This window comes from Eubalaena glacialis, chromosome 18, assembly GCF_028564815.1.
Source record: "Eubalaena glacialis isolate mEubGla1 chromosome 18, mEubGla1.1.hap2.+ XY, whole genome shotgun sequence".
In the NCBI taxonomy this organism is placed as follows: domain Eukaryota; kingdom Metazoa; phylum Chordata; class Mammalia; order Artiodactyla; family Balaenidae; genus Eubalaena; species Eubalaena glacialis.
Genome location: NC_083733.1, coordinates 5,758,010 through 5,784,696, shown reverse-complemented (window position 1 = coordinate 5,784,696; position 26,687 = coordinate 5,758,010). Strand labels below are relative to the sequence as shown.

At 42.2% G+C, this 26,687-nt stretch overlaps 1 protein-coding gene across 1 annotated transcript in view; it reads left to right on the top strand.

Moving 5' to 3' along the window:
- CDH13 (cadherin 13) overlaps positions 1-26,687 on the top strand; it is a 1,030,117-nt gene that overhangs the window by 454,416 nt on the left and 549,014 nt on the right. Inside the window, exon 4 of the mRNA XM_061172291.1 lies at positions 5,079-5,195. Within this exon, the coding sequence (XP_061028274.1) occupies positions 5,079-5,195 (117 nt within the window). The remainder of the gene's footprint in view (positions 1-5,078; positions 5,196-26,687) is intronic.

Below are 26,687 nucleotides of genomic sequence, written 5' to 3'. Positions count from 1 at the left end.
ATTGGCTCCTCTGACCCTGGACCCTAACGCACTCTTAAAGCTGTCTTCCTGAAGTCATCAATTACCTGTTCATCGTCAACCCGACAGCCTCCTCATAGTGTTCGGCCTGCTGGAGGGGACGCCTGAGTTGTGTGATACGGCCGTGCACTCTCTCCTTTTTGAAATCCTCATCTCCTTGTCCTTTAGGTTTTCCTCTTTTGCCAGCTAACCTTCCTGTGGCCTTTGCTGGCCTTCTAGAAGCTCACTGGATGATTGAGTTCCTCCCTTTTCCCTGTCCACGTCATCTGGGTGGCGTCAGCTCCTCCGTCACGTCTAGCTCCTCTTGTACATGGGCGGTCGTGACATTTCTTGTCCTCATTCATCTCTCCCTCCTGAATGCAACTTCTTATACACCCTCTAGAAAACTATGTTGGCTGCCCTCAAAGTCACAGCACCCATCATCTGTGCCCAGAACTGCCTTTTTCCTATTTACCCACTATCTTGTGTCGGCTGAAAAAAAAGATGCCCAACTTAAAAGTTGTAAGTTATGTTTTATATGGTGAACGTTCATAGGACTTCAAGCCCAGAGACAGCATCTCAGATATAGGCTGAGAAAACTGTTCAGAGGAGGAAGGGGGGGAAGCCAGGATATAGAGGAGGTTTTTCAACAACACCGGGTAGTCGGAACAAAAGGTTACTGTTAATAAAAGAAAACTAGGTATCTCAAGTTAAGGAATTTAGCACATTTCTATGTATGGGAAGATGCAAGAGTCTGGGTTCACTGAAATCATTCCTTCGATAACGCACCTCAGCTATCTGGGGCCAGCATCCTGTGTTTTCTCATCCTGAGTTTCCTCGGGCTGCACCGTCCAGGCAGCTGTAATGTGCTGGCTAGATCCTTTCTTTACTGATAATAGCAGGCAATATTTTACTTCTCACTTGGTAATGGCAACACCAGAAGACAGGGAGTCCTCACACAGCCTCTTCTTTAGCCTGATGCTCTGTTCTTTCCCACACCTCGGTCTCTTCTTCTGTAAACATCTCTTGAATTAGTCATATACTTTTAAACCTCACTACTTCTATCTTGTCTTACCTTGAGGTTACGGCCACATCCTGGTGCATTCAAAGGCTTCACGTGATAGATTGACAGATACAAACACACACACACGTGCCTAGATGTGCATATGGTATTTGTCAGTCAAATTAGATGCTATGGCTCCTCCATGGCCCCAGTCACAGAGAAGCACTTGGCCTCAGAGCACACAGACAAACTCATTACCACAGACCTGACCAAAGGTAGACATCTGTCCACAAACACGTAGTTAATAAATACACACATAAATCACAAAAGACAGAAGTGGAGCCACAGACATAGAATCACAGTCATGGACCAATTTTTTTATTGAAATCCCTGCCATTGTAACACAAAAAAAGTTGAGTTGGAAGAAAAAGGATGCCCCAGTCCTGCCCACCACGGTGGGCTCAGAGAGTCCTGTGCACATGGAGGCCTCTCTACAGTTGGTCACTCTACCTCCACCCCCTCCCTTCCAGATGCCGTTTCCTATCCTGAGACTCAGAGCCTCCTGCTTCTCTTCCAAGGTACTGTAGAGCCAGGGGTTTACACAGGTGTCCTTATTACCAAGCTGCTGGGATATGAGGGTGAAGGAAATGGATTGGCAGTGTGGGCTTCAGTAGCTGGTAAGCTGGGAGGACACCAGAGGTAGAAATGGGGACTCAGGAACTCTGGTCACCTGTCACCCATTCACAGGCTTGCAAACACAAATAAGTTCTGTACTGCAAACAATGGAATGTTTGTTACTGACAGTGAGTATGCTTTTCATTACTTTACATACATTTTCACATATATCGTCATAATGAATGGAAACCTACTTTTGCTCTATTATAGAGCAAAATCACCAATACCGTACATTTGCATAGGACTTTAAATCTTTTCAAAGTGCTTTCCTAGACTTTCCCTCATACGAGCTTCAAGATTTTTTTTTATTGTAAATAAGATTTGTATATTGCACGCATTTTACATGTTTTCTGTTCTTTTCATATTCCCTAATAAGCCAACAGAATCTTTACAGATGTTATACATCAGTGTTTTATGGATGTAATCCACCCTGTTTTTCATTGTCTTCTCACTGTCCCATTCTCTCTCTCTTTCTCTGCTGTATTCTACGTGGTTGGGGTTGGGTTATTTATTTATTTATTTGGCTGGTGTGTTGGTTGGGTTTTTTTTTTTTTTTTAATTTATCTTATTTATTTATTTTTGGCTATGTTGGGTCTCCGTTGCTGTGCGGGCTTTCTCTAGTTGCAGTGAGCTGGGGCCCCTCCTCGTTGTGGTGCGCGGGTGTCTCATTGCAGTGGCTTCTCCCATTGCAGAGCACGGGCTCTAGGCGCACAGGCTTCAGCAGTTGTGACGCATGGGCTCAGTAGTTGTGGCTCATGGGCTCCAGAGCGCAAGCTCAGCAGTTGTGGCACACGAGCCTAGCTGCTCTGCGGCATGTGGGATCCTTCCGGACCAGGGCTCAAACCCGTGTCCCCTGCAGTGGCAGGCAGACTCTCAACCACTGCACCACCAGGGAAGCCCCTGTTGGTTGGTTTTTTTGTCATTTTAACGCTTCTGATTCTTTCTTTTCACTGTCTTTTACACACTCCAGTCTTCTGTCTTTGCTTGAATATTGAGTCTTTGCTCTTCTTAGAAACCAAGCACTTTTTTAAAATTAATTTATTAATTTATATTTTATTTTTGGCTGCTGTGGGTCTTCGTTACTGCACGCGGGCTTTCTCTAGTTGCGGCGAGTGGGGGCTACTCTTCGATGCGGTCCACGGGCTTCTCATTGTGGTGGCTTCTCTTGTTGCGGAGCACAGGCTCTAGGCACGCGGGCTTCAGTAGTTGTGGCGCACAGGCTTAGTTGCTCCATGGCATGTGGGATCTTCCCAGACCAGGGCTCGAACCCATGTCCCTTGCATTAGCAGGCAGATTCTTAACCACTGTGCCATCAGGGAAGTCCCCAAGCAGTCTTTTATTTGGACTTATTCATTGAGGTTTTGAATATTATTCTTCTATGTTCAGTATAGTTTATGTAAAGTAGAGGGCAACCAATATGGTATTCTGTATTTTCCTACACATATTATCTTACATATTCTCTCAGCTAACTAGGTGAATTGCAGCAATTTATATAACCTCTCAGAGCTTAACATTCCTCATTGGTTAAGGAGGGCTAGGATTTACTTGAGAAGTTTATTGCAAATATTAGCAAAGACACATGTAAAGTGCCTAGCACATGGCCCAACACATGTTTAATAAATTGTTGTTATTATAGTAGTTTGTGGTTGTGATTGTGGAAGCAGTCAAATGATGATCATAGTGGTTAGAACATGGTCTTCACAGCTGCCTTATTGGTGACTGCCTAAGAGTGTCTCCTGCTGATGGATCCAAATTTAACCTTCTCCTGCAATTGAACATTTAGGTGGTTTGCCATTTTTGCTCTTTTTAAATAATGTCTCACTAAACATCTTCCTGCTTTCAGTTTTTTCCTCTTTTGAATTTAGCATTTGGATGTATTCCTAGGAGTGAACTTACGGAGTGAAGGGATATGTACACTTGTAAGGTTCTTGATAAATAAATACTGCCTGATTACTTTCCACAAGAATAACATCAGTTTACAATCTGACCAAAATCAAGAGAAAGACTATTTATATACATTTTCATAGCCTTCTCTGGTCTTGTTTCCTACTTGACTTTTCTTATATAGAGTTTCCTTTAAAATTATTATATATTGGGACTTCCCTGGTGGTCCAGTCGTTAAGACTCTGCGCTCCCAGTGCGGGGGGTCTGGGTTCGATCCCTGGTCGGGGAACTAAATCCCACATGCTGTAGCTAAAGATGCATCATGCCGCAACTAAAGATCCCATTTGCCACAACTAAGACCTGCTGCAGCCAAATAAATAAGTAAATATTTTTAAAAATAATAAAAATAAAACTATTATATATATATAAAACTATATCACTGTCATATAACATATATACATGTACATGCACACACTTTTATGGAGCATGGGTCAGTGATGGTGTTTAAATATAATTTGCCACATGATTTTCATAGGAACTTATTGTCCAGAGTTTGAGATGCTTGCTTTTGGTGGTACCTCAGATAATTTTAGTGTGTGGTATTGAATGTGATTGGTGTATATATTGAAAATGATATCCCATTTTTAATTCTCTTTCAGTCCTCTGACTGGGTCAAGGAGAAAGTCTCAGCTCAGTGCTAACAACCCTTTAACACCCCTCTAGCCTTTTCTTATCTCCCTTTCCAAAAGAGGAAACTCTCCACCCACCTAAGTTTCCAGCTCAAATTTAATAACATCATTGATCTCATTGTTTATTTTTATGTTTTCGTACTTTTTATGAGAAGCCATACTGGTACTGTATTTAAAATAATGACACAGAGTTTCCCTTTTTGCATCCATTTATTTAATTAAAAAGGTGAATTACAGATAAGACAGAAATTCTCACAGTGCTGTTCCAATGATTGCAGTTTGGGACATACTGTGTGGGGAGTGAGTTCCAGTAGTGGACCCACTAATAATAGCAAACAGACTTTGACAGAACATTAACTAAGAGTCTCCATAATGCCTGACATTATGGAACATTGTGTTTGGAATGCTGTGATTGCCCCTCATCCCTGTTCATTTGTGATTGTGAGGACCTTGCATTTGGCTGTGAGGAGAGTCACTTGTATCCAGCGAGTTCTGTGGGTTAGTGACCAGCCAAGTAATCTCCTCACTTGACAGATTAAGAATGGGAATACACAAGCATGGAAGGATGTATGAAAAAAGACTGACATTGTGAATAGAATGATTCAGAAGATGGGATTAAACAGCTTAATGATAGTCATTGTGAATCACAATGTCAGCTTTAGTGTAATTCTAATGATGTACTTGCTAACGCTAATGAGGTTTGATAGAATAAAATTAACAATGTCCAAACAGCTGTATGCTTTCACAACAAAGGAGCCATATCTCAGAGCAGACTGATACATCTTCTCCGTGGGGGATTTTAGTCAATTGATTTGTTTTTTCTCTTTTAGGATATATTTAAATTTGAAAGAACTTCTCCTGTCCCAAGACAAAAGAGGTCCATTGTGGTATCTCCCATTTTAATTCCAGAGAATCAGCGACAACCTTTCCCAAGAGATGTTGGCAAGGTAAGTCAGACCAAAGAAAACTGCTAAACCATGTTTTTACTGCGAGATGAGCATACACGAGACAAGCTGACTCTGACTGGCTTGGCGACCAGCAGGAATTGGCCTCAGATCCTCTATGGTAAGAGGCCAAAAGTTTTTGCCAAGAAAAGAATGTCAAAGGTCATGAAAAAGGGAATTTACCAAAAAAAAAAACCACAACACCTTTGTCATGATTTTGAGATCTACATGGTAGATAATGATGTAAGAGTTGTGACATGAGGATGTCATTGGTTAAGAAATAGACTCACTGCTTTTGTAGATGATGCTCAGGCCATCAGCCAGATAAGCCCCCTTAGTATACCAGGATGATGATATGTGTCCTTTTATTTAGATCCTAGTTTTCAAATGTGTAGGTCCAGGAGCACCACTGGGTCAGCTCTCTAAAAACAAAACTAGATCAAGGGAACTAAACCATACTAACCAGATCCAGAAAGCACTGTCAAATGAATCAGAGAAACAACTTTTCCGGGAAGAAATAGTCACTGTTAAACAGGCAGAAATACTGCTGTTGCCTGGTCAGCACATCCTCTCCCCATAGGAAAGCCGACATGGAGAATCGAATTTTAACCAGTTCATATTTTTCAATGATCTCGGAATTTGAACAATGGTGGTTAGCTGAGTGGATGATCTGAATGGCTGGTGCTATTGGATTGTTTATCTATTCATTGAATCAACAAGGAGCACCTGTTATATGCCAGACTCCAAGATTGAGATCGGTTTAGTGGAGGTGTGAACAAGCATCCAAGCCCCTATTGTTATAGAGCTTGTGTTCTAGTGGGGAGATAGATTTTTTCAATGAGTAAAGAAATGAGAAGACTGCAGAGGGTAACAAATGCTGTGAGTTACAGACACGGGGTGATGTGAAGACGAGTAAATGGCAGGACCAGGGTGTAGAGGGAGGAGGGAATCTCGACACAAATGACTGGGAGCAGCTGGGTCGTGTCCCTGACGTTTGAGTGGGGGCGGGAAGAATGAGAAAGGGATAGCCAAGGGGAGAGCGGGAAAACCATATTCTTGGCAGAGGGAACTGCGTGTGCAAAGGCCTGCAGGTGCGAAAGAATGAGGTGGATTTGACTAGCAAAATGCCTGGTTGGCTGCAATGTAGTGAACGAGGAAAAGAGTGATAAGAGTTGAAGTCAGAGAAGTTGGCCTGTCACGTGGGTCTTGGAGACCATGGTGATGAATAGGATTTTCATCGTGCATGCAGCCAGAAACCACTGGAAAGTCTCCCAGGTGTGTGTGTGTGTGTGTGTGTGTCTGGACCTTTTGAAAGGTCCCTCTGGCTGCCTTGTAGGGAACGATCTGTGGGAGCAGAGTGGTAGGGAGGAGTGGACACAAAGAAACAGCCAAGAGGAAGGTTTTATAGTGACCCGGGCAAGACGTTAGTGTGACTTGGACTCTTAGAAATCTGTTTCTATTGGAAATTAGAAGCATTAATAATCCGATATCCTGATAATAACCATATTTATGATTTTAAACTATCACTGTACCAAAGATGCAATATCTTGCCAGGTTTCCAGGATATGATGCAAAGGGAAGCGGCGCTGTTCTGAGAGGACAGTGGTACGGCTGACGTGCCCTGGCCCTTTGGACAGCCCTAGCCTCTGTCATGGCCTTTGTGTAGGTTTCCCTGAAGCCAAGGGTAGCACTCGCCAAGGGGCCAGAGTCCTCAAGTCTGCAAGACTCTGCCCCCAGACAGTTTGAGACACAAGTTGCACCCTTGTTCTGCAGGTCTCCTTCATGTACGCTTGGTGTTTTCAGCCCTCGCTGTGCATCAGAATCACCTGGGGCAGTTAAAATACAGATGCCACTCTCCACCCTCAGAAATTGACTCGGTTGGTCAGGGGGTGAAGACCAAGCACCAGCATTTTTTAGGAGATCCCAGGTGATTCTGATGCACACTCAAGTTTACGGAGGTCTGACCTAAAATACTTTCTCCTCCCCTGCCTACCACTAAACTATAATACTTTCAGTATTGGAATTTCAATTCTATTAATTAGTTTACAACATCTCACTTGCCTGGAAATTTGGTTGTCCTGGCATAATTATTATGAACACCACCTTTCCCCTTAAACTTGTCCAGCTTTGGACAATAAATTATGTGGTCATCCTAAAGCTTCCTCCAACCCCATACATTTGTCCCCCCTCAGTATATTTAGGGAGTTTTCACAAGGCTCTTTCCTTGAGATACATAATGGATCAATAAATATGCAGCTAACTAAGGACATTCTTCTGCATGGTTTCTTACTTGTTACAGCCTCAGAACACAATTTGTTTTTCAAGCTGAAGACTTCTCTCTCCTTAGCCTGTATGTACTGCCCACCTGGGTTCAACCCTGGGTTTCAACCTGGGTTCTCTACAAACAACAGCTTTTCTAAGTGCAGTAGTCTACTAACATCATAATGGTGTGAAAGCCTCCCAAACCTCCCGATGGCTTTTACAGAATAACTGCACTGCCTTGCAAAAATTATGTGTTTGTCCATGCTTCTTAGGCCTTTGAAGGAACATGTTTTCCTCTTTGTCTCTGCTTGTTTTTATTCATTCCTCTTATTCTTCTCTTTATATCTTATATCATATCCTAATCAACTCTGCCTGTAGCTGACAAGCAAGGCTCTGTCGAGCTGTGAGAAGATATAGGAGTCTTCACTGAGTGCTGGGGAGGCTGGGAGAAGGGAAAAGAGACCCAGGAGGCAGGGCTCTGGCCTCCACACGTCGCCGCTCCCATCCACCCAGACTCTGCGAGTCAGGCAGCTCTAATCTTATAAATATTACATATCAGATTTCAGTGTAGAATGCCATTTGAAGAAGAGATTCTGTGGGCATAAAGACAGTTGTCTTACTTTGGGTTCCCTGAGACAAGAATTCAAATGCAGGTAATTTCTATACCAGTAATACTGGTAAGGGAGTGAAGGAGTGAAGCAGGAAAGGGGAAACAGCCAGTTGAGAGGCCTGTTTACCACTGTGGGTGACTGGATTGTAATCCCACAGAGAAAGTCTAGAAAATGGTGTAAGACACACTCTTAGGGTTATCCTGTCCACGGAGGAGGGAGCTGGGGTATTAATATACCAGCCCTATCCTGGTTGAGGGCTGCTCCCGGAAGTCTAAACTCCCCAGCACATCCATCATGCCCTGTGTTCTGTGCACAGGCACAATGGCCTTCTGAGGCTTGCGGGAGAGCCTTTAGGCATCATGGCGGCTGGCGTGCACTGGAAAGGTGAGGTGCAAGGGCCTGGGACTGGGCACTGATGAATTCTGCTCTATCACTAAACTTGATATAAACACTGTTGCTTTGCAGGCCAGATTTTTTCTCTTTGTCTCATCCCCTGCTCCCAGCTCGTTTCCTCAACTAACTTTCTTATGCCTCGTGCCTTTGAAGCCACTGCACTTGCCTGTCTCCAATAATAAGTACTTGTTTCATCCCAGGAGGGAAAACCTCTGAAATTTAACCCAATTCATATCAATAAGTATATATGCAGCCTCTGCTATTTACAAGGCACTGTGCAAGGGGCTGATTTAATGGCAAAGGAAACAGAGTCCTTGATCTCACAGGATTAGAGAAGAGTAGAAAAAATCATCACAAATTCTTTGTCACAGTAAAGTGTAAGCACTTTTCATCTATTATGTTGAGTTTTCATAATAACAACCCCATGAGGATCATCTTCCAAGGTGCCAAATGAGGGTAATGAGACTCAGAGGGACAGTGTAACCTGTCCGAAGTCACACACTTAAATGCAGAGGCACGCTTTGTGCCACCTCTTTGAGATTTCACAGTCTGCACTCTTAACCAGTATGCTCAGGGCTACTGAGTGCAACCTGAGAATTCTCTTCCATGGAGTGAAATGTCCTTGCTGAGAATTACTTTTTTAAAATATCATTAAAACTAAGTTTAATTCCTTGAAATGTACCAAGAAATAAGATGGTTAGAGGGGTGGATCAATGGATAGATATATGACAAAGAAAGTAGAGCAAAATGTTAATGGTGGAATCTAGGTGATGAGCACAGTTGATCACTGTGAACTTCTTTCAACTTTCCTACGTGTTTGGAAATTTCATAATGCAATGTTGGGAAAAATTAAGTTTAAATATAAAATTATTATAAAAGGCGGAAGAACTGGCATGTTGGCACGAAAGTACCTTGTCTTACAATTCAGGATGGTGAATGGAGACCAAGTATTTGTCTCTTTATTTTCTTTTTTGTCATATTTTATCACAATCTGAATTTCTTTGAAGAAAGAAGACCTGTATACTAAAGGGTAACGATATCAAAAGCAAGGTGCTGCAGCGAATTTGCCCCTGTGGGAGGTTTTTCACAGTTGAAGGCCATGCCACGTAGAATTGCATATTCACTAAAAAGCTACACAGGCAGCTCTAGGTATTAGGCAAAGTTTTGACATATGCATATTTTATCTATCTGCAAAATAATTAGTTGGTAAGTAGCTAAATTATTAGAATTTGGGAGCTGGTTTTCCATCATATCTCTCAATGTTTCTGAAAAAAGGGTAAAACACCCAGCTGTGAACACATTTCCTCAAACCTGTGATTTCCTTCGCATTTTTGAATTCTAGATAGCAGGGAGGGTCTGGGAGTATGTGCCCTAGAGAGAAATGTGTAGTTCCCAACATAACCTTTTTTTTTTTTCTTCCTCCCCCTTCAATGTATGACTATTTCAAAATTTGGGCCATAAATAATTTCTCAGTTTTACCAGTTTTCACTGATAAATATTTGATTGCGTCTGTAGAGATTTTTGAGTTGATTGAGAGCAGGGGACTTTAAATCTGTGAGGCAGCAAGGAGGTCTTTTGGAGATGTATTTTATTCTGTTTTATATTAAGTTTGAAAGACAAGTCATTTATGAAATGCTTGTTAGAGATTCTATTTTCATCACAAACCCTTTTCATCAAAACCAATGAAAGTACATTTTACTGAAATTCCTTTTTTTATATCCCCTATAAATTGGTAGAATGGGCCTTTAGAAGGACATATTTAACCCAGGATGGAATAAATACGTAATGGGACCATGTGCTCTTCATAAAGGGAATCAACATAGATCATCAGACCAAATCATGAAAACCACTCAACCAGAACTCTGCTTTGATTGTGTCATGAATGTAAGTCACACCTGAGGACAATTTACGGCAGGTCCTAAATATTTCTCAGAGTTCTGGATGTATACCATGGTTAGAGGTCTCCCCACATCCAAGAGCTCTGTATCTCCCCTTTATGCCCACCTATGCAAACAGGTGCTAAGGAGTCTTATGGCCTTGGGATTAAATTTATTTTACTCCATTTAATAGTCCTTTGCGACACTTTGTGAACCCATGGGTGCCAAGCTGCATCCCCAGAAGCTGGACCAGAAAGCTGATACTAAATCCATCCCCATCGAGCACTGCTCCATCTCACCTTTCTACTGAAATGTAGACTTAGGGTACCTTGCTCCATTCTATTGCCTGATTTATATAATCATCATCAGCCTTTTAAAATCCATTTTTTCACACCTTTTATTCAAGTCTAACTACATGCCTCTTCTCAAAAATTTATATCTGTTTCATTTCCCCATTTTCAAACAAGTAGCAGTTTTATTCAGTGACTAAAAGTTACCATTGGTTGTTACATAGGAGAGAAATTTGAATATAGGTGATCTAAGAGGTCCAGAAGCTCAGTGCTCAAAATTTTCTTGGTGAGATGACCAGCAGAATTTATTTCTACATTCAGCAACCCTAGTTGTACATATGCATTTCATATTTCCATGACTTTGAACTCTTCCCTCTTTCTGGGACACGCCCTCTTCATCCTCACTCCATAGGGCCATCCCATTTACATTCTAAGGTTGTACATCCAATGGCACATTTGCATCACTGAAGAAAGTTCCACGTCTACTCTGTCCAGCATGGCAGCCTCTAACCGCGTGTGGCTGTTGAGCACTTGAAATGTAGCGAGTGTGATTGAGGAACTGGATTTTTGCACTTTATTAAATTTTAACTAATTTTAATTTAAACTTAAAAACTACTGCTTGATCCAATTATTGGAACAACTTGCATGTAAATCTGACTTTTCAACTGTAAATTTTTTTTAATTGAAGTATAGTTGATTTGCAATATAGTGTTAGTTTCAGGGGATCAGCCAAGTGATTCAGTTATACATATATATATATATTTTTTCAGATTATTTTCCATTATGGGTTATTACAAGATATTGAATCTATCTTGTAAATTTTAATCTAAATACAGATTAAATATTTTTGTTGAAAATATAATGTCCAAATTGAGATGTAAGTTAGGATTTTAATGGAATGTATCTCATTAATAATCCTCATGTAGATGTCATGTTGCAGTAAAATTATTTTGGATATATTGCTATGATTAAAATTAATCTCATGTTTTTTTGTTTTTTTGTTTTTTTTTACTTTTTTTAATGTAGCTACCAGAAAATTTTAACTTATTTATATGGCTTGTGTTATATTTCTATTGGGCAATGCTGGGCTAAAAGCCTATGTTTTTAAAAATTTTTATTTTATATTGGAGCATAGTTGATTAACAATGTTGTGTTAGTTTCAGGTGTATAGCAAAGTGATTCAGTTGTACATATACATGTATCTATTCTTTTTCAAATCTTTTCCCATTTAGGTTATTACAAAATATTGAGCAGCATTTCCTGTGCTATACAGTAGGTTCTTGTTGGTTATCTGTTTTAAATATAGCAGTCGGTCTCCTCCATGGGATTTTTGTTTGATCTCCTTTACACATTTGTTTATACCTCTTAGATGACACAACACATTTTGAGCAGCAATATAGTTTCTTTTGTATTTTTCTTCCCATTAACTGTAATTTACCAAGGGTAGTGAGTGATCCAGTACAGTGCCTAACACATAGTAGGGACTCAAATATTCTTTGACTTGAATTCTAACCAGGTCTGTGGCTGGTGGGCTGAGGGATTCACTGGTTACTAATTTAAGTGACCAGAGCTGGTTTGTTGTTAGAAAAGAATTAACAGACCATTATATGATCAGTCTGGATGTTTCCAGCAAATTTTAATTTTCCACAGTGGCAGTGAGGCTACCAGATAAATTGCTTGGCAGTCAACCATTATGTCAGGTCATATAAGCATCCTTAGCAGATCGTGATAGATTTGATGCTGATGGATTGTGTGTGTGTGTGTGTGTGTGTGTGTGTGTGTGTGTGTGTGTGTGTGTAAAGGGGGAGGGAGAGAGAGAGAGAGAGAGAGAGGGGGTAAAAGGGAGGAGGGGAGAGAGAGAAAAAAAAAAAGAGGCAGAAAGAGAGAGTGAGAAAAGAAAGTGATTCTGTTTCTGCATTTGCTCATACATGCAATGACATTTTAAATCTACTCAAATAAAAAACTCAAAACTTCTATTCACAACTGAGCAGAGTTAATTCTAACTTATTTTGACTAAGTCTAATGAAAGCTTATATTCACCATTAGCAAGTGTTGCCCTCTTTCTGCAAAGTTTAATTAATGATAAAACATAATTGAGTTGTTTTGGTTCTTTGCCAAATACATATATATGCAAAAATGCCCTCCATGATATACATCCAGCGAATAAAGGCATCTTAGCCTATAGAGGAAGCAATATTTTTAGCCCTGAGTTTATCACCCTTTCAGTTCTCAATGTGAAAGTTTCCTAGGGCTTTATTGTTACGTACTTTTGGCCTCAGACCGAATTTATGTTTAATTATTCGAGAACGTTAAAGGATCCGGCATTTCAGCTTGAGTTAGCACCCTAGAGGTAAGAGAATTGAGGAATTTTCAAATTCAACTAGAGTCTTCAACATCCAATGAGTATCAGGCTCTAAGCCAAACATGGCTCTCATTGTTGTCCTGTGCAGGTCTTATAACAACCCTATAAGGTACTACACCCATTTCTCAGGTGGGGAAATGGAAATTGAGAGAAGTTAAGTAACTTGCCCAAGGTAACACAGGTAAAAGAGTGGCAGTACTGAAACCTAGGACTCTTCAATGATTTCTGCACCGTAACATACGCGGATGTTTAGTTTCCGTGGGTCTTTGCTGTTTGCATAGCACGCTCACATGCAGAAATCACACGTACTCTCAGAAACCAATCTTATGTCCCTGTTGTACCATTGAGGAAACTGAGGCCGAGCACCATGCAAGACTTGTAGTCTACTTGTGGTACAGCCTGAGTCATGTAAGTTGAGTTCCTGCAGCATTGCCACCTGCCATGTACTAGGGCTCTGGATGGATTTCAAAGTAGCACATGGCATGGGTTAAGGAATAGGCTGTTTGGAGACAGAGGAAATGACGCATACGAGCCAGGGGTCAGCCAAAGATGAGAAGCGCTGCTCCCCATTCCGCAGCATCCTGCAGAGAGAGATGCTAGGGCCTGTGCAGACAGCTGAGCACATTGGATGGGTCGGCCAGGAAAGACACTCTGCTCCCATGGTTCTCCCTTCTTAGCTGGCTTCAGCTAAAATTCTTGAATATTTAACACTTGGCTTTCACGAAGCAGTAGGAGCTGGCTCCGGCATACCAGTGACCTTGGGCCCATAGAATGTGACCCTGGATAGGGTCAGGATACACTGGCCCCATGTGGAGTAGTGCTCGAGTGGAACCTCCAGTTGGGGAAGTGGCCTACCCATTCAGCCACCCATCGCAGGCTTTAGCTTGTTTCTTGTCCAGAGTGGGCACCAGGGGTCGTTTTCGGACAGCTTTGCTCCTGGAAGTGCACGAAGTAACTTGTGTAAAAGGTCCCGCAGCCAGTGCAGAGTAGACGCAGACCTTGAGCCTGTGCTCGTTGAGCTCCTCCACGCCTCTCCTCCTTTGCACAAAAACTCCCTAAGTCAATTTCCCGAGGCTGACAAATTCTGTGACAGTTGTCCCAATTCTACCTGGAAAATGAGAAAGGTAGAGATAAAATTCTCCGTGAAGTGCGGAGAAATGAGGGTTAACCGCACAAATGTTTATGTGATGTGTGTGTTTGCACACTGAGTCGAGGCCAGAGGTCATGTCTTAGCTTAAAGAGTAGACCACGTGTTGACAAGCAGAAAACGGCTCTCTTTGCTGTAAAGAAAGCTACTTTCTCCCTTCAGACCACATGTTTTTTGTCAGTATCTCTGCTGACAGCCCTGTTCAAAGGGAGCCACAAGGAACAGAGTGAAAGCAGAAAAGGCCAACTTTGGTGTAATTTAGAGATATCACTGCTCGTTTTTCTCAGCCCCAAGACCACAGCTGACTCAGTCAATAAAGGCTGAGAAGGAGCGGGGCCTGGGGCGCCACGGGGAATGGATTGGACCTTTTGTGGTCAGACCTCCAGTTCCAGCTGGGCAGAAGATGGAGGCAGAAATGGATGGAGACAGAAACAGGCCAATAGACGGTTTTCTGCAGAGGGCGAGGGATGAATGAAAAACCCACATTTATTTCCTTTTCTAGCTTGAAACTAGCCCTCACTTCCAAATGGAGTTATAGGGGAGAGACTTCACTGTGGGGCTGGGTCCCTGGGCACAGTGCCTTCCAGGCACCTGGGCTTGGCCTGCCTCTGTAAGCAGTAGTGGGGGAGGTGGTGGCTACAAGACCCTTTGCTGCAAGTTTAAACATTCGCATCTGTGGGTGTTTCATTGGAGATGCTAGTGTCTCCTCTTGCCTTGGGTGATTTGGATCATGACATGAAGAAAAGCCTCAGTTTAGGCCTCTTGGGCAGGGAGATAGTCTTCCTATGCTGAAAAATTGGGCCTCACTGATTCATTCATTCATTCATTTATTCATTCATTCATTCAGAAATATTTATCAAACAACTATGTGCCTGGCATTGCACTGGCTACTGCCCATAGATTCCCCCTCAAAGAACATCCATTCCAGGGGAGACACAGCCCTGTAAACAGGCAGATAAGCACCGTGATAGGCAGCTGTGGAGCGTGGAGATGTTAAGAAGACAGAAGAATTAATTCCCAGGAGGATTCCTGGCTGTCTTGTACCAGTAGGCAAGGAGATGGAAAGAAAGAGAATCTTCCAGGCAGTGGGAAAAGCATGATCCAATGTCTAGAGGCAAGAGAGAGGCTGGTGTGTCTGGAGAGCTTAGAATAACTGAATATGGCTGTGAGGCAAGGACAGCTATTCTGGGAATAGCTAGGGAAGCTAAGATCCATGCATGGGAAGCTAGGATCCATGCATGGGAAGCCAGGATCCATGCATGACCCAATCCTGTGACTGAGAAAAATAGAATGGGACAGACGTTGTCCTTGCCTCACAGCAACTCCATAGCGTGCTGAGGAAAGCCACCTGGATGTTGGGTATAGCTATGGGTCGGTAGACCTTTTGTGAAGCTAAAGGAACTATTTTATCCCCCTCAACAAAGTTTCAACTTCAGTGAGGCTGCTGTGCTACCCTTCTTTGAAATAAGAGATCACCTCTCCCAGAGGAAACAGCTGTACCTGCATGTTACATAGAGGTGGACATGCAGGCTGGAAGGAAGATGTTTCTTTCAGAGAATGGATTCATTTTGCACCAGCAACAGGCTGGAGAGAGCAGCAGACTCTCAGAAGTCCCTTCCCTGTGTCTTCCCGTGAACACAAATCCTGCCTGATGCATGCCTAGGGATTTTAGTTTAGTCCTTCTTTGCCGCGGATTTAAAATCTTTTCTTTTTTTTCTGGCAGCTCAGAAATGCATAACAACTGTGTTCACTGTTGGCCTTCTAGCCTCAAATTCATTCTAAATACATTTCTTCTTTGAATGCTGATGTTTGGCTGTGCATTAGTATACACAATTCACAGGCTCTATGTTGCTCAATTTTTAGTTTATTTATTCGACAACTTGAAATTCCTTACAAGTGGTGCTCTTATTTTGTTACTTGCGTCTGGAAATCATTCCTAACATACCATAGAATAAATCTGTCTTATCTTTTTTTTAGTAACTTTTTCCCCTTATTATAAGAATAATAGATGTTCGTGTAAAAACTTTAAAGAAAAAACACATATTTAACAGTGGAAAAATCTCCCCAGTTCCCCTACTTGAGCAAACCACTGTTGACATCCCAGGACAGTGCTTCTCAGCCTTTGAAGTACATACAGATTTGTGAAAACACAGATTCCTGGGCCTCATCCCCAAGATTTGGTTTCCGTAAGTCTGGAGTAGCACCTGAGAGTTACCGTTCTAAGCAGCGCCCAGGTTCAGCTGAAGCTCCCGGTTTTGGGGCCTACGCTTGGAGACGCTCTACCCTAGACATACACTATCCGCACATGACCATCTGGCACTCAGTGATTTTTTTCACTCACCGGTGTCTCAGAAACATCTCTCAGTCCTCAAATGTCTTTCTTCAGCATCATGTGGAAAGGCTGTGTGGTATGGCATGCTGCTGGTCAGCCATCCTTGAGTTACAGGGGTTCTTAATGTGGAGTCTACAGGCCCCGAAGGGGTCCATGGATAGATCAGTTCCCTTTGTAATCCAATTTTTAATTTTTTGCTCCTAAAATATTTTTCTGAGAAGGATGCCACATGATTTACCAACTGCCAGAGGAGTCCATGACACAAAAATGGTTAAAAACCTCTTATGCTATCCCCAGTGGATGGCACTCAGTTGTTTCCCTCCACTAGCTCACAGCTGTAAATCATACTGCTGTGACCATCACCATTTAGAAATCTTTGCATGAATATATATGTATTAGGCATATATATATATGTATATATGTGTATACATATATTATATATATTAACAATGGTTACCTTACATGAAACTTCAAACTGTACACAAACAGTCAAAGCTGGTCTAACAGCATATTTCAGGAAAACAGCAAGTTGACTCTCTCCTACGTGGGATAGGCTTAAATCCACTGTGTCCCTGTTCTAGTAAGTTTTTTGTCCATTTCTACTTCAGCTCTGCTTCCTTCTGGCACCACCAGCTTCCCCTCCCCACCCATCCCATAAGCCCTAGGTCTAGAACATCTCTCTTCTCATTATGCTGTGCAGCTGTCATCTGGGGCAGTATATCCTCAGCCCTGTTGAGGATTGAAAAATACAGCTAATTGGATATATGCATTCCATACATTCTTGGGAATGTGAAAGAACACTCCTGAAGCCTCTAGTGCTACCTGTGGTCCCTCCAACATTAAACACAGCCTCATTTGTGTTGTCTCCTTTCTACCTGAACAGGGCACTGTTTCTTGGGGTCCTAAACTTTTGACACCAAGTCAAAGAATTTTCTAACAAAGTCTCTTTTTTTCTTTGCTAATCAAGATGTCATTAAGAAATATCAGACATTAGTTGAGAAACACTGGTTTCTCAATACTCTGCTGGGGTGAATTCCTTCATCCGAGCTGCTTTTCCTTCGATGGGCGTGGCAGTAATACTAATACTGATACTAATGCTAATAGATTGATCTATGGTTAAGCTCCATGGACACAACTTGGTTACTGCTTCTTTGTACTAAAGTGTCCTACCTCTTCCTGATGATCGACAATGGTGGCATCCAAGCGCAATCTTCTCTTCTCAGTTGGGACCCTGAAAACCTACCTTCTTCTCTTGTCTCTTAGAAGTCTTTCTATGTAGCCATCATGCAGAAATTCTTAAGACATTAACATGATAAAAAATGACTGAAGAATACCTCATGATTTTGTTTCTTCTCACTGTTTCTGTCTCCTGGGAATGGAATGACCCAAGGCTTATAGTACCAAGGATCCCTAGCAACACATGTTCCCCAGATAAAGGAAGACTTGCTACATGGTAAATGACCAAGAGTCCTGGCCCACTCATGTACAATTGTTGAATAGACATTTTGCACTGTTCAGTGAACCACTGAGTATCTGAAGTGTCCCCTCGTCCCCTTCCTAAGTCAGAGGAGTCCTCCTGGAAGCTCTGGCTGCTCCTTGGTTGTGTTTATATTTATTGATATTTTAATTTTATCCCTTTCTCAATTCAGAGAGATCATAGAATATTAGAGCTGGGAGGAAGCCTGGAGATGGCCTGGTCCAAACACCTCACTTAAAAGATAAGACGGGAAGTGATTTGTCCAGCATCAGCAGGCGGGAAAAGTCCTGCCCCTCCCTCTGGTGCCCTTCTGCCTGTGCCTGATCTTCTGAGCCTTCATTGTCCTGAAAATGAGGGTCTTTAGGCTCCCACAAGCTCACCATGATTGATGGTCAGGTGTTCACAATCTCTAGGATTGTTTTTGAGACTGATCCCTTATCTTTTCATTGCTCTTATCAGCATTCCTAGAGAGTGGCCCAACCTTAAGAACTCAGCTGATGGCCCCAAGTGTCCTTTCAGGGTCAGTGCACACTGCAGCACCAACTCAGCCTTTGAAGGGAAAGAGCTTCCTGAGGAACTCCAGGAAGTGGGAATATAGCAATACAAGATTCCACCTGTTTAGCACCCTGTTCTGTCTGAGAAGAGCCACTTACGTTACCCAAACAGGATAATTTGGAAAGCATAGTTTCTACATTGGTTGTTTGCCCATGTTGTCCCCATTTTGTCCTCAGCATCGAGCGTATGTCTGACACAGACTGAGCTTTCAGTAAATATTTGTTTAATGAATGAATGAATGGTAAGAAAGGGCCAACTCCAGTGGTCTCCCCACAATGGGTTAACAGTAAATAAAGGACACACCTTTACTTCTGTCTACAGGTACTTACATATTCTTTTATATGCAGAAAAAAAATGCTATTAAGTTTAGGATTAATAAAAATAATTTTTCTTTATCATATCAGTTAATAAATGGGTAAAATGATGAATTTGGTAGAAGAAAGGAGACATTTGGGCAAAGATTCAGAAATTTAAATGTAGTATATGAGTATGTATTTATACACATATTAAATAATTCATATTATGTAACATGTAAAGTACATTTTGTGTTGTGAGGTGACACTTGCTGTATTTAGTTTTGTGTAGAGAATGGTTCCTTGTAGGTAAATATTATAGGTAACTAAAACAAAAATGTGTTAAAAAGTGAACCACTTGGATGCCAATATATTTTTGTAATGTTTCATACAGTAGTTCCCTGTCTTAAGCAAACTGAGGTTAACATACTCATTTTTATTACTGGAAGGGTGGCATTTATCATCATGGCTATCCAAACCATGGGAATAGCCATGGGCTATTCTGGGAATAGCTAGGGAAGCCATGGGCAATTCTGGGAATCGCTAGGGAAGCTAGGATCCATGCATGGGAAGCTAGGATCCATGCATGACCCAATCCTGTGACTCAGAAAAATGGAATGAGACAGACTCGCATTTGGTTTCTGTTCTGTTGGTGACTAGCTGCTTGACTCTTAGACAGTGACTTAAACCATCTGAGTTCTGTCTCTTATATGAGCCAAGGCTGGTAACACCTTCCTTCCACGTTTGGGGAAGGATAAAATGAAATCACCTGCTTGATCATGGTAAGCATACGGCAAGTGCTTGGCCAGCGATTCCCTCCTTTCTTTGTCTCTCTTCCTGGCCAAAATCAGCCTATAGAGGTGTTGAGTCGCTGTGAAGATTTCTTCCATGAGGAAGTGAGATAGGCGTTTACTTATTTGGCTGTTGAAGGTGTCCTTTTTTCCTGTAGTTGATACCTTTCTAAAGAGTCAAAGTTACCATATAAGTGAACATGATTTAATCAACATGATACTTCATTTCTAAATGATGCTAACTTGATTAAGCATTGTCCAGGCAGAATATTTTTAAAAATTAAGGCAGTAGTCTAGTTCACCTGTCTGCCATTTTCTGTGTTGTAGTTGAGGAGATGGGAACATACGATCGGCAATAAATGCCAATGTAGGCACCATGAGATCTTGGCCTGGGACATCATAGACACATCATAATCTTTTGACTGAATAAATATCTACTTCCTGCAGTTGTTACATCACCTATACTGTGCCTAGATCCTGCCAAAGGAAAAATAAAAGGCAAAAAGAGAGACACCCAGACCATCGATTTGTCTATGTTTTCCCTGCTCAGGCTAGATTTCCGGAAAGAATCACACAAGAATCCCGCTGTCAGAATGAGTTCGTTACCTGTGAGCAGCAGGCCCCGTCCACCCAGGCATCTGTTTCAAGAGCAGCATCCTCTTCTGCAAAATGTTGGCAGAAATGGCCTTCTCTCCTGACAAACAGCAGCTACAGAGCCTGCTTCTCCTGTGCCATGCAGCGTAGGTCAGTGGAGACGTAGGAGGCCCCAGGTTGCCTGGAGAACAGTGCGACATGATTCCACTGCACTTCGGCATCACGAGGTCTGCAATACAGATGGCCCGGCTGCGCACGGGGTTGCCGTGGACGGTGCTCCTTGCCCTTGCTGGTATAAGCACGGGGATATTATATTCAGTTTTTGGTCTCCATCCATATGCTGCTCCTCCAGTTTATTTGTCCACATGAAAGGAGATGGAGCACGAAGCAGTAGGACATCCAGTTCTGCTTTAATTACAGTGATAAGCTGTGTGTCGGGGTGCCACAAGCTGCAGTGCTGCCTTGTTCCCTGACAAACTCAGAGCAAGGTTGACGCCGACCCCCCTGTGGGCCACCGATCGCTGGTCTCAGCAGCGACAGCATTTGGTTTGATATTTACTGTTTGAAACCCAACAGTTATGACTCTGCCATGCCAAGCTTAATGAAAAGGAGTCACTATCAGAGAGGGTATGTGATTTTGAAGACCGAGGCTTTCGAACGGAGTCACAGGTGCTGGGAGCATTCCTGGCGTGTCACGGGCGATGTTGTCATTATGCGCAGCAACAATGCAGTCATTATTTCTGAGCTGGTTTAATTGTTCAACACACACCGAAGGCCATGTCAACGCAGTTCGGCAAAGGGAAATAAACATAATCATCATTCAGGGTCCTGTTGCCTTGCTGCTTTGCACTTGTTTTATTTATTTTTTTCCTGAAGAAATGACTACAGATTGAAAGAATTATTCCAGATCTCTGATTCACTTTAGACATCGTGCTCTCACTTATTTATTTATTCATTCATTTAATATTTATCGAGGAGTTATTATGCTAGATCTTAGCAACATAGCAGTTGACAGACTGACTTGTGCTCTGCCCTCAAGGCTATCACTCACATTTCACGGCAGAAGGCCCCACTTTTAGACAGAGTGATCAGAGAAGGTTCCTCAAAGGACGTGAAATTGAAACTGAGACTCAAAGGATGTTAAAAGCCATATTTGTAGCCAATAAAAGAATGTTCCAGGTGGAGGGACAGCATCTGCTGAGGCCCCTATGGTTGTGTAAGACTGTGTAATAGGAAGCTCACCTATTGTGTCTCATGCAATGTGGGGATTTGTTTATCTCACAGAGCAAGAAGCTTAAATGTAGGCAAAGGCTTTACCTGTGCAGCTATGTCAGAGCCAGCAATTCTGCAGTTCTTTTAGTCTTTCCCTCTGGGTCACAAGATGACTACAGAAGTTCAGCATATCCATCATATCCAAGGTCAAGTCAGGAGTGAGGAGAAGGTTATAAGACAACAATTTGTGTCACTTATTTTAATAGGGGGAAAAGCAAATGTTTTTCTAGAAACTTCCAGGAGATATCTGCTTATATCTCATTGACCAGAGTGGTGTTCCATGGGCATCTTGAGTTGCAGGGGCAACTGGAAAAGCAAAAATTAGCTGGGAATACTGGCAATCCAAACAAAATTGGGATCTGGTCATCAAAGAAGAAAGGAGGACATGGATATTTTTTTTTAAGTGTTACGTTCAGAGTATTAAAGATCAGACCAATAAGGCTGAACACCAGTGATGGAGAGATGGGATGTTTGAGACATGGGTAGGAATCACGTTCTACAGAGCCATGGTAAGGCATTACTACCTACATTCAATCACGTGTTAAAATTTGCTTGTTCCACCTTCTAAATGTTCCTCACATCTTCCTGCCTCCCTCCACCCTTCTCTCTGAAGGTCCCAGTTTAAGATATGGTCTTGCCTTCCTGAGACTTGTGGTCGTTTTCTAACTCGGCTCATTTGCCTCTGTTTCCTGCCTGCTCCAATCCATTTACTGTCAGTGGCCTTTAAAAAGTAAATCTATTAGGTAAACTATGGACTTGGGGTGATAGATGCGTCACTGCAGTTTCATCAGTTGTACCAAATGTTCCACTCTAGTAGGGGATGTTGATGATGGAAGGGGCTATGCACGTCTGGGCGATGGGGGTGAGTATGTGGGAAATCTCTCTACGTTTGCTTAATTTTGCTGTGATGAACCTAAAACTGCTCTAAAAAATAAAGTCTAATAAAAAAGTAAATCTGCTTAAAATTCCTTGTGGCTCCCTACTACTAAAGTTCTAAGCTTCTCCATGTGAACTTCAAGTAATTTTTGACCTGGCCCCTTGTACTGCAGCCTCATTCCCTATCACTTCCTCCTTCCACAATTTGTCACAGCCTTCCTGTGTTATGTTCTAGAAATATTCAGCATGAATATTTTTCCTTCCCTCAAGTACTTTTCTTCTGGTAAATTCCAGTTAGAGCAAGTGTGCTCTCCTCTGAGCTTGACTTGACTTGCTCATGGAGGGGGAGCTTCCTTCCCGTCTCACCTCGTGCTCCTCCCTGGGATGGTACACATCCCACTAGAGGGCTTCTGTCTGTTCACTTGGTGTCTCCTTCCCGCTGGTGTCTGAGGTCATGGGGAGATGCAGCCTCGCCTTACTCATCTTGGTTCTCTGGGCCTAAGCCCAACACCTGTGCACCAACATAAGCCATAACTATGGGGCCAGTGGAATTGGTAAGAAGGTCAGGACTCAGTAGGCTCTGGCTACTCTTTGCGGCATTACTCTGTCAGGGACCAGAGGGATGGCTGTAGGCACAGGGGCTGAGAGAACATGGGCAACAGCATGTGGACTCAGAGCCCTTTGTGACTGGCTGGCAGAACTAGGAGAGCAGTAGGGGCAATGGATAAGATCATGGGCTGTGGAGGAGGACTGCCTTGGTTCAGTCCCACCCCTGCCGTTTGCCAGCCACATGACTTTGGTCAAGATAATTGATGTCTCTGTGCCTCAGTTTCCACATCTGCACAGTGGAGGTGATAACAGTACCTGCCTATTAGCATTTCCCTGAGGATTAAATAAGACAGTCATTGAGAGAATTCTGGCATACGGTATATTCTCAAACCATATTAGCTATTATTGTAGAGTGTTACTATTACTGTGATACAGTTAACATCTTCAGACTTAGGACTTACAGCAGGTAGTGTGAATGTCAGTTTTGAAGACCCCGAGATAGATTTACCCTTATACCACTAATATTTATCCTCAGAGACACTATTTTGCTCATTCAAAAATACTTACTCATTTTTTAAAAGGCCATTTTCAGGTCCTTTTTATACAATAAGGAGTTCTATTCCAGTCCTGACAATAATGTCCTAAAGAAAATCTTATTATACTCATCATCTTAAATTAAGGTAATTGAAAACCACTGTTGAAAAGTGAACCCCAAATGTATCAGAAAATTAATTCAATTATAAATAATAAAAATTGACTGTATTTGAAGGTGCATGCAGTATAGAATCATAGTTAAACATTTAAGGAGTATGTCCTTATCTTGTTACTATGGCTACAGGTTACTCCAAGATACAGTGGTTCTGTGGTAACAATGGAATTACATTATTTCCTGTCCATATTGAAATATTCAGCAACTAATTTCCTGTAGCTTCATAATAAATCATGTTAATGACCTCAGAGGTGGAAACCACAGTGGTGAGATCGTCTCCGCGCTTTAAGGTTATTTCATTAAACAAAGCAGAGAAAACACGTTTATACTCATTTGACCAGGAAGTACAAGGAAGCTCTTAATAAGAGATGGCAATGATATCTCATGGGGAGGTGCTAACTTTAACTCACGTGTTCAGTATTACTTATTCATTGGGTCCATGATGGGATCACCACTGTGAGAAAATTAGTTCCATACAGGCAAAGACTGAGAAGGAACTCAATTCCACAAATAGTTCATGGAGACCTATTATGTGCTGGGAACCTATCAGGTAGAACCTACCCCATACTCTATTCTTTATCTGTTAAAATTTTTATAGTAATTTTTGTGTACCACCAAATATTCAGAACAGTAGCAATAATGAAAAAAGCAAGTGTAAATGAGGTCTAAAATCCCTATCGTCAGAATCAGTTACTCCAAAGTTCTTCATGAAGTCCTGCAGATGGCAAATGATTAAAAGCATCATTACGTTGGAGCTGGCTCATGCCAGCTTGCAGCAGCTGATATGCATCTTTCCCCAACTCTGTTCACTTCAGCAGGTTGAAGTCGGCCATGAGGGGAGTACTTATACCATGGAAATGGATCAAAGGCCTAAATGAAAAGTGCAAAACAATAAAACATAGGGGAAAATCCAGATGACCTTGGGTTTGGTAATGAGTTTTTAGATAGGACACCAAATAGCATGATACAAGAAAGAAAAAGCTAATAATTGGGCTTTATTAAACCTTCTGCTCTGCATAAGACACTGTTAAGTGACTGAAGGGAAGTCACAGTCTGAGAGCAAATATTTGTAAAAACACATATCTGATAAAGGAATGATCTCCAAAACACATAAAGAATTCTTTTTTTTTAAATAAATTTATTTATTTATTTATTTATTTTTGGCTGCATTGGGTCTTCGTTACTGCGATTGGGCTTTTCTCTAGTGGCGGCGAGCGGGGGCTACTCTTCGTTGCGGTGCGTGGGCTTCTCATTGCGGTGGCTTCTCTTGTTGCAGAGCATGGGCTCTAGGCGGACGGGCTTCAGTACTTGTGGCACGCGGGCTCAGTAGTTGTGGCCTGCGGACTCTAGAGCGCAGGCTTAGTACTTGTGGCACACGGGCTTAGTTGCTCTGCAGCATGTGGGATCTTCCCAGACCAGGGCTCGAACCCGTGTCTCCTGCATTGGCAGGCGGATTCTTAACCATTGCGCCACCAGGGAAGCCCAAAACACATAAAGAATTCTTAAAACTCAACAAGAAAACAAAAAACTCATTTCCATCATGGGCAAAAGATCTGAAAACTTACTTCACGAAAAAAGACATATGGCTAGGAAATAATCATATGAAAAGATGTGCAACATCATTTATCACAAAGGAAATGCAAATTAAAACAAGATGACACTACATACCTATTAGAATGGTGAAAAGAAAAACAACAACAAAAACAATACCAATTGCGGCAAAGATGCAGAGCAAACAGGAACTCTCATTCACTGCTAGTGGGAATGCAAAATAGTACAGCCACTTGGGAAGACGGTTTGGTAGTTTCTTATAAAGCGAAACATAATCTTACCATATGACCCAGCAATTGCACTTCTAAGTATTTACCCAACTGATTTGAAAACTTAGGTCCACACAAACCCCTACACATGAATGTTTACAGCAGCTTTATTCAAAGCCTGTTTAAAAACCAGAAGCAGACTTCCCTGGTGGCGCAGTGGTTAAGAATCTGCCTGCCAATGCAGGGGACACGGGTTGGAGCCCTGGTCCAGGAAGATCCCACATGCCGAGGAGCAACTATGCCCGGGCACCACAACTACTGAGCCTGCGCTCTAGAGCCCGCGAGCCACAACTGCTAAGCTCACCTGACACAACTATTGAAGCCAGCGTGCCTAGAGCCCGCGCTCCGCAACAAGAGAAGCCACTGCAATGAGAAGCCCGCGCACTGCAACGAAGAGTAGCCCCCACTCACTGCAGCTAGAGAAAGCCCGTGCAGCCAAAAATTAACTAATTAATTAATTTTTAAAAGTGGAGCTATCTTGTATTCAGTCTTTAAAAAAAAAATAAAACCCCAGAAGCAACCAAGATGTCATTCAATAGGTGAGGGGATAAACAAACTGTGGTACATCTGTTTGATGGAATGCATTTAAGCCATGCAAGGGCATGAATGAGTTTAAAATGCATATTTCTAAATGAAAAACACCAGTCTGAAAAGGCTATACACTGAATGATTCCACTTATATGACATTCTGGAAAAGGGGAAACTACTGAAGCAGTAAGATCAGTGATGGCCAGAGGCCTGGGAGATGGGAGGGTAAGGTTGAGTAGATGAAGCACAGAGGATTTTTTTAGGATAGAAGAACTGTATGTTACCATATGATTCTGAATGATACTGCAACAGTGGAAACATAACACTGACTCTGTCAAAACCCTGAGAACTTGACATAGGATCCCAGGATGGAATGCAGGAGGTGGCAAAATAATCGAACTGTTTCACAAGTGCATGAAACAACCTCACAGAAGGGAGTGGGGAGGAAACTGATGACCTAAATAACTTTGGAAATGAGTGGAGTTCCTCAGACTATAAGGAAATGAAACTGTACAGAGCACTGTACTCTAATTAATAAAGTTCTTTCCCATGAGGGTACAGGTTAACAATTCTGAAACCATTACACATATATACTGGAACTGAACAATTCAGCACATTGGTGGAGGACAGTGGGAGTCAGGTTTCTCACAGCTGGAGTGGCAGTGGTTTACAGATAAGCAAGGGGAGGAGGCTAGAATGACCCACCTGGTAAAGGAATAGTGCTGGAGACCAGTACAAACCATGCTTGGTCTAATGC